This window comes from Notolepis coatsorum (genome assembly GCF_963971535.1).
Source record: "Notolepis coatsorum genome assembly, chromosome: 5".
Lineage (NCBI taxonomy): Eukaryota > Metazoa > Chordata > Actinopteri > Aulopiformes > Paralepididae > Notolepis > Notolepis coatsorum.
Window position 1 is genome coordinate 117,460,689 of NC_140169.1, and position 14,373 is coordinate 117,475,061.

At 45.0% G+C, this 14,373-nt stretch overlaps 1 protein-coding gene across 1 annotated transcript in view; it reads right to left on the reverse strand.

The window, feature by feature from the left end:
• pla2g7 (phospholipase A2, group VII (platelet-activating factor acetylhydrolase, plasma)) overlaps positions 1-14,166 on the reverse strand; it is a 30,594-nt gene extending 16,428 nt beyond the window's left edge. Inside the window, exons 1-6 of the mRNA XM_084315078.1 lie at positions 13,701-14,166; positions 11,603-11,727; positions 10,737-10,887; positions 10,273-10,366; positions 10,112-10,180; positions 7,126-7,285 (exon numbers count right to left, since the gene is read on the reverse strand). Coding sequence (XP_084171204.1) covers positions 7,126-7,285; positions 10,112-10,180; positions 10,273-10,366; positions 10,737-10,887; positions 11,603-11,727; positions 13,701-13,770 — 669 coding nt within the window. The 5' untranslated portion in view covers positions 13,771-14,166. The remainder of the gene's footprint in view (positions 1-7,125; positions 7,286-10,111; positions 10,181-10,272; positions 10,367-10,736; positions 10,888-11,602; positions 11,728-13,700) is intronic.
• Between the last annotated feature and the right edge of the window lie 207 nt (positions 14,167-14,373).

The following is a 14,373-nucleotide window of genomic DNA, read 5'->3' on the forward strand; positions in this document are numbered from 1 at the left end:
GCAACGTTACCCTTCACCAGCGATTCTTCATTTCCTCTGCCGTGCGTCTTGGAGCGGGGTTGACGCCACTGTCGTGGACTGCATCCGCGCCCGGTAGGCGTCCAGTGGATAGCTTGCCTCTCCAAGGAGCTGGTGCACCAGCGCCGTCTCCTGTAAGATGGCCTGGTTCCTGCTCTGGTTCCTTTGCCGCCGGAGAGTCGTCCGCGGTTGGGCGGCCGGCTCCTCTGGTGGCAGAGGATTTGAAACGCAAGCTTTTTGCGTCTGCTCGCTCCCGTCGTAAGATGGTGGCTTGCAGACGCGAACGGCCTGGTTTCGGGGAGTTGCTGGAGCCGGATGAGGATGCGTCTGCTTCTCTGTGGCCGATGGAAACTGAGGACTACATGGTAGAGGCAGATGGCTTCTTGTTCGACGCCCCGGTGGAGACATGTCCACCTCCCGTTCAGGATAAACTGGCAGGAGGTGATATGTCTCCTTGGGGTCCCTCGTATGCTGATGTTGGGTTAGAACCGCCGACTCAGCGGCGGGATGCCCTGCTATCAGCCACATCGGAAAGTGGCTCTGCGATGTCCAGTAGTCTGCCGCATGTGAGGGATGCAGGCTCGGTGGGGGTGACTGCATGCTTCGTTTCCCGAGCTCATGGTGGCGGCGGCAGTCGCAAACGGCGTGCCGCAGCCACTGCCTGTTCCTGTCCCTGATGATCTCATAGGTCATTTATGGCAATGTCGTCCTGTGAGGGAGACGGGCGTTGTCTGCCCATTTTTCCCCTCAATGGAGGCCTACATCCGTCAGGGACAGGTGGTCTCCCACATCACGGGCCTCACTCCCGCCTACAGTACGTGCGAGTCACGAGGGTGGTGGGTTTGGTAGAGGGTATGAAGGAGGGGGTGCCTCGGCTTGATAGGCCGATGGCAGCTCTCCTTTGTCCTGAGGTGGTGTGGGAGCCTTTACGGAAGCCGGTTCCCCACGGGAAATCGGCGAGGCGGTTGGCCTACTGGAGTGACCAGTCGTTCATCACCGCGACTCAATCCCTAGCTGCTACGTCTAACATCACGCAGCTAGCGAGGTTCATGTCCGGGATAATGACGGGCGGTACGGAGCTGACCAAAATACAACGTGATCAGCTCGCCCAGGCGGCCGGAGCCATCCTGCATCTGACCCAGCTGCAGGCCGTCGCCGCTGGGAAGGTACGCGCCCTGGCCACTCTAGCCCAGCGCCACCTTTGTATGCCGGAGAGGAAGAGGACACTACTTCTGACGGCACCCCTCTCCGATGCTGGGCTCTTCGGGTCGGCGTTGCAGCTGATGACTTCAACCTGCAGGGAAATGCAGGAGCAGCGGTCCGTGCTCCAGCCTCATTTCCCCCCGTCCGATGTCGCCGGTGGAGTCAAGCGGAAAGGCTCGTCGTCTGGGATCCGCGGCCGAAGCCGCCGCCGCTACCACCGCCACTGCTGGCCCTTCGGCGAAGAAGACCCCGGAGGAGAGAGGGTGCCTCGACCACTGCAGCCGGCCCATCCACGCTCGGAGGTGACGGTAGGGACCGTCGAGACCAGCCTCCAGTCCTTTACCGTCCCTCCGGGGCTCCCCGGGGTGGCAAACCCCGAGCGGCTCGTGGCAGGCGTCGCTAGGAGTGACTTTTCCCCCTGTTCCCTTCCCGGCCCACATATGATTTGTCAAATAAAACGTCCCTCCTAGGAGGGACTGTATTTTGTTACAAACGGTGTGTTTATTCACTACATATGATGGGGATACGATGTGTGAACCTTCGCTAGTGTGGGTTTGATAGGAGGGCTAGACTTATAGTCTTGTTTGGTCGCTACATTACATGTTGCTTAAGCAAGGCCTGCAGCTTACACTCGGTCGAAAGGGTTTTTCTTCCTCGACCTGAAGACTTAGGTTCTTCATATAAAGGTAGAGGTTAGTTGTGTGTTCTGTTGCTTAAACGGTGATATTGAGCCACAACACTGTTGTGTTGGTCTGCAGTAATGCTCGTGTGTGTAAGGGTACCGTGGTCTTTTAGGCCGCTCTCTATCAAATCTTCTGTGTTCTTGCAACATAAACACGGGTGTCGTGTTCACACATATAAAACTTTGGCCTTGTTATAAACCCTGTTCACAGCCACTTGTCTGTGGCTAGCGTGCATTGAGTTAGCTTATCGCTGTTCATTAGCATACTGGCTACTTAAGGTATCGTATGGCTATTTGTTGTTGTCGTATTCGAGGGTTGGGCTTGCGAGGGGGTACCGAATAAACCCCTCCTTCCCTCTTCTGATTGGTCGGGTTTTTTTTTACCCTCTTTTCATTCGGTCCGGCCAAACTGTTAGGCAGCTCGGCACGGGGGGGGGAGGGTTTCCCTGACTCCGCACCAATCACGGTCAGTTGAGTAATGGGATTCCCCGTCATAGAATACGTCACTGGGCACGTTTCTATTGGATGACGGCTTCCGTGAGTTTTTTACAGACCCATGTGTGGTTCTCTGTTATTGTCAAGTTGTCGGGGCAGAGCGTAGGAACTTGGTGTTCTGCTACGCTCGATGTATGTGTAACTTGAGTCTGTTGGTCACATGGCTCAATGTTACCGTGACTTTTAAATTCATGGCTCACGTGGGAAGTCTCTCTGAGGATTCCCGTCTCCTCCCTGTAGTGAGGTTGGCGGGGTGTAAAAATGAAATGATTTTTTCCCTCAGTCTGTGTTTTTTCTTTCTTTTTTAATAAAAAGAGGAAAGGAAATGAAGCGCAACGGCTTCTTGTCGTTCTCCCAGGCGACTTGGAGGAACAATGTCTGGTGTCTTGTTAGACTTGATGTGTTTGGGTCTCGACGCGTACATAGTGCTGGCTCTGGGTGTTTCTGATAAGAATCACGCATGAGGCTGGTGCGCCTTGGTTGCTCGTTATTAAAACAGCGTTTTTATAGGGCAACTGGGATGGAGTTTTTCTCTTCCGAGCGCCAGTTTACTAGGTTGTCTCGACGAATTCTCGTTCATATCTGGGGGATGTTAACACTATGGGTGCCAGCCAGAAATCCGGAAAATGACTGGATTGCCAGCGCTATTTGTCTATGGAGAAATTCCCCTTCTTTGCAGGGCTATAACTTTTTAAATTCTATATGTATTGTTCATTGTGTAGCAACGTTAAACTTTTTCATTCACATATTCATAGTAAAGTATGGTCTAATGTATAAGTATGTTTTCATCTCTTTCTGCAGCTTTCTCCAGAACGTGATATATAGCCCCAAATGCATTATATTGATGATGAAATACAGTTTGATGGCAATCCGGGCGATATAAAAAATTTCAATTGGACGTACTTCTAGAATGATCTACGTATGATCTGATGATGACCGGATGGGCGGGGGATCGTTTATAATTCCGTGGGCAGCGTTATATCATTCATCTAGTGTGGGTGATATGTTCATCATAACAGTTTATATGGAATACGATCAAAAATAACGCTGAATCTTACCGTATCCTCCTCGCGCCGTTGGGCGATGAGCGTGGAACAGTCATTTACCTATTATGGTATGTAGAAATATCGGGTCCATTTCCAGCTTGTATAATAGTATATATGTCCAAATCATGTTGTTTATCGAGTTATTGGCAATCGATCGCTATGTATTGTGTCGAGATCGAGTCCCGGTAGCCAAACAGAGTGCCCGGAAGTAATACGGCCGATCAGCACAACCTCCATAGCACTTCCTGTTTGGCGATTGCGCCGATCGGCCACCAGATGGCGCTCCTGAACCGCCAGAGAGCTCAGTGGGTCCTCCTGGTGGATCTCAGGCCAGCGGAGGGGAAATATGAATCCGATCGCAGATTTTTGAAATATTGATATAAGGACGACGTAAAGCGTCCTCCGGCAACTTGAGCATGGCCGGGAATGACGCTTTTAAGCGTTTTCCGGCAGTCAAAGTGTTAACGGAATAGATCAAAGCATAGGTAGAGGGGTCTCACGCCCTTGGGGTGGGCCACTGAGCGCGGTACGAATAGGACCGTCTGGGTGGCGCCCTCTATAATGTTTTAGATCGACACGCGTACCTACCCCCTCTCCTGGAGTGGGGATGTCGGCGTGATTAGGGCACGGGACTGGTTCTGGTCACGCTGGTCCAGGTCAGTTAACCCGTTGTCCGCCGGGGACGCAGATCTTCTGTTCTGGTACCCTGAGGGACTTGTGCTTTTTTCAGGGGGAAAAATGCTGGGTCGGCCCGGGTGTCACAGGGTTGGGCGTTATGGAGACCCTGTTGTTGGGTACATGTTGTACCCTGTGCTGTCATGAAGGGGCTGGTTCTCCATTCTTTTCGCCCCTCTCCACTTACGCATGGCTGAGAAGGGGCTGTTGGGGTGGTCTTATAGACCTCCTCTGGCATCCCTATGTGCATCCCGGTCCGCCGGGCCCGGTCCGAAGTTGTTTTCGTCGACCCGTAGGCCTGGGATAACCCTTTTTTGAAAACTGAAACACTTGTACTGCGGTATAGCCAATGTATACCCGCAGGTGTGTTTTGGAGTTTTTTCCTGAGGGGTTATAGGAACAACCACCGCATGTTGAACCAAGAGGGTGGTTGATTCCCTGGTGTGTTGGAGCGGAGTCAACTCCCGGGTTACCCGGTTGAGTGTGCCCCTGCACGTTCATGACGTCTGCCAATCGTGTCAGCCTTCTCTGCCTCGGCCCCTCTAGAGCATCTGGGTTTTTTGGTGGAGGCTTTGACATGGTGCTCAACAATGCCAGCATACGCCCCTTCCGCCGGGGTGCTGTTTCAGTTGACCCCTTTGGCGCCTGTCTCGTCCGCAGTGCTCCAGGCTCGGGTCAAGTGCCTGCTGCCTGGATTGAGGGGTAACGAGGTTTGTTCCTTCCGTTCGTTCCCTGGTGGCATGCGGGTTGTGCGTGTGCGTAGTCGTGGGGTCAAGCCACGGTCTGCTCACCCTGTGCGTTGAGTTGCTCGAGTTCCTCTTCGCACGGTCGGATCCGTCTCCCTCCCGTCCTCCAATAGGGAGGGTATCCCTCCATTAGAGAGGGTCGGGGGGCTCGGTCCTCCCCGGTTCTGATGGTTGTGGGGGGCCTCAGTGGGGTACATTTGTCGAGCTTCAGCTCCCGCTCAGCTCCCGTTGTGCAGTTGACGCTGAGCGGCAGCTAATACGATATAGAACGATAGGTTATGAATATAACCGTAGTTCTATGAGTATTAGTGACGCTCAGCGTCTAGACGCCACTGCAGCCTTTGATCTTGCCTTGTGGTGAAAGATTGGGAAGGAGGCGAGTGTGTGGCCACACACCTGCTTATGTAGGTAGCGGATGGGGTGTGGCCAGACGGATGTTGGTATGTAAAGGTGCATTTGTGAGTTTTTATTCAGTGCATATACACTAAGTGAGATATGTGCAGTTGACGCTGAGCGTCACTAATACTCATAGAACTACGGTTATATTCATAACCTATCGTTAACGTCCTTGCTGGCATGAATGACACCTGTAACATTATCTACATCTTAGGTATTATGATTGTCCCACTCTATTTACCTTATGTTTCGAGGTAACAAGGACACTGCCAGCTTGCCACAATTGTCTTTCAACTTCCTATGAGCTTGTGACAATCTATCTAGAAAGGGACGTATTAGCCTTCGAAGTCTGTCGGTTTTGTATGAAATGTGTATATATATAAATATTGTTGTTGCCTATACTCAATCCATACTTATCTACTGCCTACAACTGTCTTACACTGTACTCATAACTACATACCTCAATTTATATTATATCCATATAACACTGTATGATGGTAATGTACAATAACAATGTACACGTCGTAAATGCATTAATCTATATCTGTATATATATCTACACTGTACACACTGTACATACCTACTCATTAGTTAAACCACTAGCTAGTATGGTTTACAACCATAGAATGTATTCATACTTGTACCACTGTATATAATACTGTAAATTAGTGCCGTCAGGCGATTAAAAAAATGTATCTAATTAATTACAGGATTTGTAATTAATTAATCTAATTTTAATCGCATAACCATTTTAGGCCTGATATTTTATATTCTATAATCATATTTCAAATTGCATGTGTCCGGATGGCAGAATTCAGTACTGTATCTACAAAACCTTCTGTTTAATCATCTTCCCTTTATTCATTTGCTTAGATTTTTCAGGTCTGGTAAATTTTAGCATGGTGTTATTCACAGTAAAAAAAAATTATATAAAGAATTGAATTGATATTCTCATTTGGTTCATTACAATTTACTCAAGCCTAGTAACAGACACAGTATTTCTGACACTGGGAATACATTCCCTGAGATCCATAGATGTCCCTAGAATCAGATACCAAGAACATGCAAATGGACCATTTAAAAAAAAAAATCTGTAAATGTGTATTCTACAATCTTATGGAATGAATGACATTTTAAAAAAATTATAATAATAATTTGAGTTAATTTTCATAACGTGATAATTTGCTGTGTAATTAATCTAATTAATGCGATAAACTGACAGCCCTACTGTAAATACATTAGCTTAGCATATTCACATGTTATACTGCTATGCACTTTACTGCTACTTTGCACTCTGGATACCAACTTCCTTTCATTTGTACTTTGTACTTGTGCAATGGCAATCAATAGAATCTAATCTAATCGAAAAAAAATTGTCACAAAGTTCAGTTACCGGAAATGAAAAGACAACGGCAGATAATATAGGTGGTTCTTTTTCTAATCCTGTAACTTTTTATGCTGCTGCGTTGGCCAGGTGATTTTTTTTATCTCAACATGAGCTAGGGGAGGCAGGATAGCCTAGAGGTAAAGAGGCCGGCCAGTAACCGAAAGGTTGCTGGTTCGATCCCCTCCACTGACAGGATGGTGTATTCCAGCTGTGAGCTGGTGACTGAAGGTTAGCTGGTATTTTACATCTACGGTGCCCACCATCCTGCCTAAGTGCCCTTGAGCAAGGCACTGAACCCCAAAACTACTCCAGGGGCACTGCACTGCGGGCGACCCTGCCCTCTGACCTCTCTGATGAAATGCACATGTATGGTGGACTGTGTGTATGTGTACATTTCAATTGCCTTGTGTACAATGACAATAAAATAATATTTTTTTAGCCTGGTTAAATAAACTTTATATTAAATAAAGTCAGTACCTGTTTATTCCTTAGTGGGAACTCACTCTCTCCGTGCTGCAGTGCTCTGTAGTACATCCACTCTTCTGTCATATTAGCTGTGGCTGGAGCAGGTGCCCCGTCTCTCTGTTCTGACTCGGGGCTCTCCTGGAAGAAGTATGTAGCCGAGGCAGACTGATCCCTGGATTAGAACAAAGACAATGTGGCGCTCCTATAAAGACCCCATCCTGAATCCAAACATAAAACAATAGGGTAGCCAGAACTTAAGTCGTAAGTCGCTTTGGATAAAAGCATCCGCTAAATGTAAATGTAGCCTTGACAAGGAGGACCAGAACTTTTTCCTTCTTGGCGTAGCTGTGGGCACACATGTATTGTGTTTAGCTGGCAGTGGCCTTTTGATAGCTAAACACAAATTTAGAGCTTTATCAATAATTTTTTGGGGAAACTGTCATCATCAGTAGCAATACACAACAAGCACGTAGAGAGCAACAATGTATTTTGAAGCTGTACTTTTTGCTGCTACTTGTATTTATTCAGAATAGGCCTAAGTGTTGTTGTATTAGACATACGGTACATCAATCATTGATTTAACCGCATGTTAACATTCTCTCACAAATGATGTGGAACTTTGAACCTCTTGTCCGTCGTGGCACTTTGGAGCTAAGGGTGAACGGAGAAGAGTGTGCGTCGGTTCACGGCAAAGCTTAACCTGTGTGTGGAATAGTAGCTTTATTTATCCTTTAAAGCCCTGCTGAAATCCAGTCCCCCCCCCCCCCGACTGACTGCCATTATGTTCACCTCCATACGGTCCCCTGCCAGTCAAATACTGAAAAAGAAAATGTGATGACCTGGTTTGTACCATTGTCTGGTCCACCTTTCCCTACTTCTACTCTGAAGGTAAACACATAGCCGCTTATAGAGGGGTGACGAGAGCCGTTTTGATATATAACGAATTAATCTGGTTACATGTTGACAATGATTAGCTTAGGATATTCACATTTAGCCATTGCAGTTGTTTTCCTACTGAGGGAGGGGACTGATCCTTTCTCCATGTGTGTACTACCAATATACCTGTTTGACTGTTATATTGGCATTGAATACCATAATCACTGAGGTGTTACACGAACACAAAGTATATGCTAGATAAACCAAAGCATAAATAAATAACAGCTCCTTTTCTTTTAGGAGAATCCTGCTGACAGAAGTACTGCATTCTACCCATAGAGATAAAACATTCTACCACTGGAGGGAAAGTAGTGGTGCAGGATCTGATGGGCTCAAAGCCAAGTTTGTTAAGCAAACCTCCCATATTCTGATGTACATCAGTATACACTTGCTGATTTGTTTAGCCTATCTTTATCTACCGGTGAGTTACCATCTATCTGGAAGTGCGCTAGTTACTCCACTTCACAAAGGAGGCGATTTATGTACATGATCTTAATAACTATAAACCTGTTTCTATTATTAGTCCTATCCAAAGTATTTTGAGAAATTAATATATAATCAATTATCTTAATGATAATAGTATTGAATATCCCTTTCCATCTTGATTTAGACCTAATTACTCCATAACTACAGCTCTTATCAAATTAACTAACTGTTTCCCTCTGGTGACAATAGTAAACTCACAGGGGTTAACTAAGGCTTTGTTTTTTCTCTAAATGTTTAATCTTCTGGTTTAACTCCTTTCTTGTGTTGCTTTACAGGGAATTAAGTAATGATCTGCTAGTCTTGGAAAAAGGTCTTCCCCAAGGTTCAATCTTAGGACCTTTACTATTTTCTACATTTATGAATGACCTTCCTTTAATGTGCTCTAATTGTAACATTCAATTAAATGCTGATGACAGTAATTTATACATTCTAGTCACGGGTATCGTATATTCAAACTCAAATTCAAAACATTCTCCGTATGTGGCTGGCCAAAGTGTTCTCTGCTTAGAAACATCAGCAGCGGAAGGTGCTAATTTGGTGGAGCTACAGTATATGTCATATTATTGAAACGTAGCTCCACCCTCCCTCAATTTGGAAGAACTACAATGGGCGGGAGAACTCCTCCCCTCCTTTTGTGTGTTTAGTAGGAGTGACAACCTTTTGACGGCTGCCCTTTTTCACCTCAATGTAGTCCTTTGTAAAGCAGGAAGCTGGAGCGTGCGCAATAGTTTGGGGCTATATCTCTGGCCTGGCATCACAATATGTACAGAGCTGGCTATGGACTCATTTTACTCTGTAGTAAAACAACTTTTCTAAAGTATAAATACAAGAGACCCAGAGTGGAATTCCCCTTTAACAAAAATAAGTATTATGTTGTGCATTTAGGGACCAGGCAAAGCCTCAGGTCTTATTCTGACAATCTTCTCATTACTTGTAATGACGGTTCTCCACTTGTACATTTCCATATTATTAGATATTTGTCTGTGGATAGATTCAGAAACGTTTAAAGTAAACCTAATACTGACTATGTCAGCAAGAAAATACATTTCAGCGTATGTGTTCTTTACAGCTCTACAAACTTCTTCACTTTTAATATTAATAAAAAACTTGTAACACAATTATTAAAGGTGCACTTCACCAAAAAACAATGCTGATTTATTTTGCACATAATCTCACACACATCCAAAAACGCTAAACCGTTTTGCACACATTCATTTGGTTTGACAGTTATTGAGAGTAAATGAGTTTGAATATGGCCATCAGTGATGTCATCAGGGACATTGGATCCTTGTGTTGTGTTAATTACAGCTCCATGAAATGAGGTAGATGGAACATAGCAATACCTTGTTTTATAGGGACTGCTACCTTATCATTTCATTGAGCTGTAATTACGTTATTTACATTTTGTTCATTGTTTTTGTTGTTGTTGTTGCTGCTGTTTACTGTTGTCAATTGTCTCTGTATTGTATTGTTGTATTGCAGGACCCCAACGAAAACGAGATGCTACATCTCAAGGGGCTTATTCTGCTAATAAAATAAATACATTTCCACATAAATATGATACCCGCAAAAGTACCTGTGTTCCACTGAAGCCACGATGAAGCCCCGGGAAGCGAGTTCTGCACAAATAGCTGAATACAAGGTCCTGGGAAACGGAAAGGATTCAGTAAGACTTGGAATAGATTGGGGCAACTGTATACAATTCTAATATAGCACGGTAATAAATGCTGTATGTACCTGAAGGCTCCCAGGCCGTGGGAAAAGATGACTACAGGGTATTTCCCGTTCTGTTTATATGGGGCATCCATGTATGCTGGGATCTTGTAGGACCCTTTAAACAAACAAAATTACAAACAAAAGCTTGAGAATGACCAGCTTCAAAGACACTTGCGCAATTAAATATGGTTTCAGATCAGGACTGCCCACTTTTAGTCAATTAGGTAACTAATTTGTCACCAGGATCATAGTGAGATTTTTTTCATGCCAAGTTAGTTATTTTCTGGGAAATGATTAGCACATCTCAAAGACACTATATTAAAGTGGTCCTTCCGCATGACGACAGCACGTGGGAAATGCTATTTTATTAGTCTACAACATTTCACGACTATTAGTTCATAATTGTTTCCAAAGTCTAGGACAGCCCTTTTGTTAGGACACACAGTATGTATCATGTTGATCTATGGTTGAAGTAATGTAGTCACCAAAGAGGTAGTTGAAAATCTTTTCACTGAGAACCCTGTTGATTTTCATGAAGTCTGCAAGCCCGTTGAAGTATTCCTTGCTGGGGATCCACTCTGGTTTCTCCGCTCTCTCTGTCTCTCCACAGGGGTAGTAAAGCCGGAAGAATGTGCCCTGTCAATGAGACGGATGAGAACGGGAACACAGTCAAGTACAGTAACACAAACCGCTCACTGTGATGAGCTGTGAAATTGCCCCAACTAGACAGGGTTTGGCCACATATAAATATTTTGAAATGGACTAAGCCGCATATATCCGTTTATTGTGAAATCTAGTCTGAATCTATTGATTGAGAAGAATATATGCTTCTGTAAATGCTATATGAGCCTTTTATCCTCAATGTCATTGTGTAGGCAAAACTCTTCCGAAAACCAAACCACACTTTTTGGGAGAGCGCCAGGGATATTCTGGATGAAATCGCTTGAAATAATCGGACGTCACACTGTCCCTGGAATCTCTCCCCAAAAGATGTGCGTGGTTTGGTTTCGGAAGCAGCCATCAGTTATAAGCAGAGTATTGTACCCATTCTGCAATCTGTTAAATAAAGTTTTCATTCATTCATTGCCTGCAAACATCATCATTGTTCTACAATCAGTAACATGTTCTATAAATAGGCCTATATATTTCCCTAGCTGCTGGAAAATTGTCCCCATTATTATTACTTATTACTCAACCAAAACTACCCCAATGTCAGTTTAACTACGGTAAACATACTTTATTTAGGAATACTAATACTATGAAATGAAAATTCAGATAAGAACCATTTTTTTTAAACGCATCAAGTAGCTGACACTGGGAATAGGGGGGAAAACCTTGAGACGGAGTCTACCTGTACAGTGTGATCCATCATGAAGTCAGTACATCCCACAGCATTGGGTCCTTTGGCTGGGGGGATCCCCAGGTTACTGCAGGTGTTTCCCATGGCAAAGCAACTCAACGTGCACCTCCTCTGATCTGTCAAAAGGATGAGCACACTGCATTGGATTAACGCAGGGGGTCTTAAAACTGTTTCAGCTCACCTCCTCTGATCTGTCAAAAGGATGAGCACACTGCATTGGATTAACGCAGGGGGTCTTAAAACTGTTTCAGCTCACCTCCTCTGATCTGTCAAAAGGATGAGCACACTGCATTGGATTAACGCAGGGGGTCTTAAAACTGTTTCAGCTCATGCCTCATCAGAAATAATTGATCTTGCCCTGGGACCCGGGCCTTCACTGTTTTCCTATCATTTATTAAAAAAAAATCACCCTTAGGATATTGGCTTAATTTCCCATGACATCGTCCATGGACATTCACATACAATTATGTGCAAATCTATCCAAAGAAGGCTGAATTCTTGAACTTAAAAAAAAATGTATGGTAGTGTTTTACCAAATAGAATGAAGGAATAGGGTATATGGATTGATGCAAACTGTAAACAATATCATTGTGTGAATCTCCTGTCAATGTAACGGTAGTCACTAGCAGGCATGCGTTGTTCATGGGACGGGGTCCCACGGCGTGGGACCTCACTCGCTATTTGCATATCAATAGCTCCGGTCGTCAGGTGTGTTAAATACGTTCTCAGACACATTCACACCTAACCTTGTTGTGAAGACGTGTTACATTCCATTCGTAGAGGCAATTAGGCACTGTCTTTAGTCTGTGCCCAAGCGAGGGGACATTAAATGCGCATTCGCGGGAGCGCGTGCACGCGCAGGGAGCGCGCGTGCACGTGGTGCGTGTCACCCCAGATGATTTCAATAACGCACCACTGGTCACTAGGTAGGTAGTGGGACCAGCAGGCACTTCACCCTCTGCACCTGTCCTCCAACAGCCTTGAACCGCCAGCACCACGTGACCAGTATGATACTGTACCAGTCTTATCCTTTCCCCCACCTGAAAAGGATCCAACTCAGGTGGCGAAATGGAGGGTATTTAACTTAGGAGTGAGTTTACAACAAGGGGCTACCATTGCAAGGTTTCAACCAGGTTACCTCAACACAAGCTGGAAACCTGGAAATAAAATATTTGTCACGTGAGGCCAACAATAAATTTTGGGTCCCATTCCATAGTTTAAAAAACTAGAGAATCGGGGAACAGTCTGGCACACTGGTTTAGACAGAAATTACAACAGAGATGACTGTGGCTATGGCTTGAGCAAATCTCATCCTTGATCAGGTGGCAGCCTGGTTCACGTTGTTTTCAATATAATTCACTGTTGTTTGGACAGTTCAGTCTTGATTTGATGTGATCATGACAAAAATAGAAACAGGAGAGCTAACTATAGTCATCGTCACTGTTCCAGTAGTGAGTGGGGCAGGACACTGTCCATGGTGATTTGACAGGGACAACATGGTCACATGTTCTAGTATTATACCAATAGTAGCCTATAACTGAAGAGAAAAGCTCAAAGTCAGTCTCTAGTTCACTGACTGTACAGTACGTGGAACAGCTTCGCAGAGAGGGATTATGGTTGCGGTATAACGTTTATTACAACGTTATAGGCTACGTGAATGTTTTCACAAATATTACTTGAAGTTGAACTGTCAAATGATAACGTTGTGCATAGGCCTACATGGATTTCGTTTTTTGGGGCGAATTTAGCTACAGTAACGTTACTTCAATCACTTGCACATAGTTACAAACCACAGAGGTTAGGTAAATACACTGAATTGTGCTGTTCTTATGTCCCTTCCCTCGGCCACCTGGTAGGTTGATTCTGTAACAGCTAACGTAAGCCATCTCTTCGATTAGATGTTTACAAGGAATCTGCTTGGCAAACCAAACGTCAAGACTCGAACTGAAACAGCTATAGCCTAAAAACGTTAACCTTAGCTAATCGGTTGTAACGTTATTATAGCTAACGCATTGAAACTACGTTAAAAATCAAACTGGCTTTGTCAAACACACATAACGTGAAGTTACATACAGTACACATGACGTACCTGTCGTTGACCACTCGTAAATCTTCTTCGCTAACAATCGCAGGAGTCCTCCATTATAAAACCTGGGCATAGAGACAGGTTGACCAGGAAGCTAAGCCAGCTAGTTGCTGCCACCAGACAGTTGAAACCCCAGGCCTAGCGGCGACACAGAGGCGTGCTGAGTGCCAACTGAACCGTGAGCTTTCGCAACATTATCAACAGGTGTATTGAGCTATTGCGTGTCAGTTATCGATCTACCGGTTCGTGTCGTTGGTTTGACAGCTATAGCTAGTAGTAGCACTATGCAGGGCGGTAGCAGCAGAGCCCTTGTTGAGTAGAGTTTGGCCATCAGTTATAATCCTGCTCCATGGCCGTTGTGAAACAGCAGTGGGATCCCGATGATTTCTATCAATAGCTATGGGTAGTGAAGTTAATAATGTCTGATAACGGGTGCTCCCCGGCAGTGGAAGCACACAGAGCCGCAGCATGCTTTGGATCTGTCAAAAACCACGTGACGGATGACGTCCGAAGCAGTCTACTGCATCATTCTGTCAAACAGGATTGCTTTGTGAGCAAGTTTGAACCAGTTTGAACTATTAGTTGAGCGTTTTATAGTCTTAATAACCGTACCAGATATCGATCTCATCGAGTGTGCAAAACCTTATACCTATTCTAAATAGTTTATAGGGTCAAT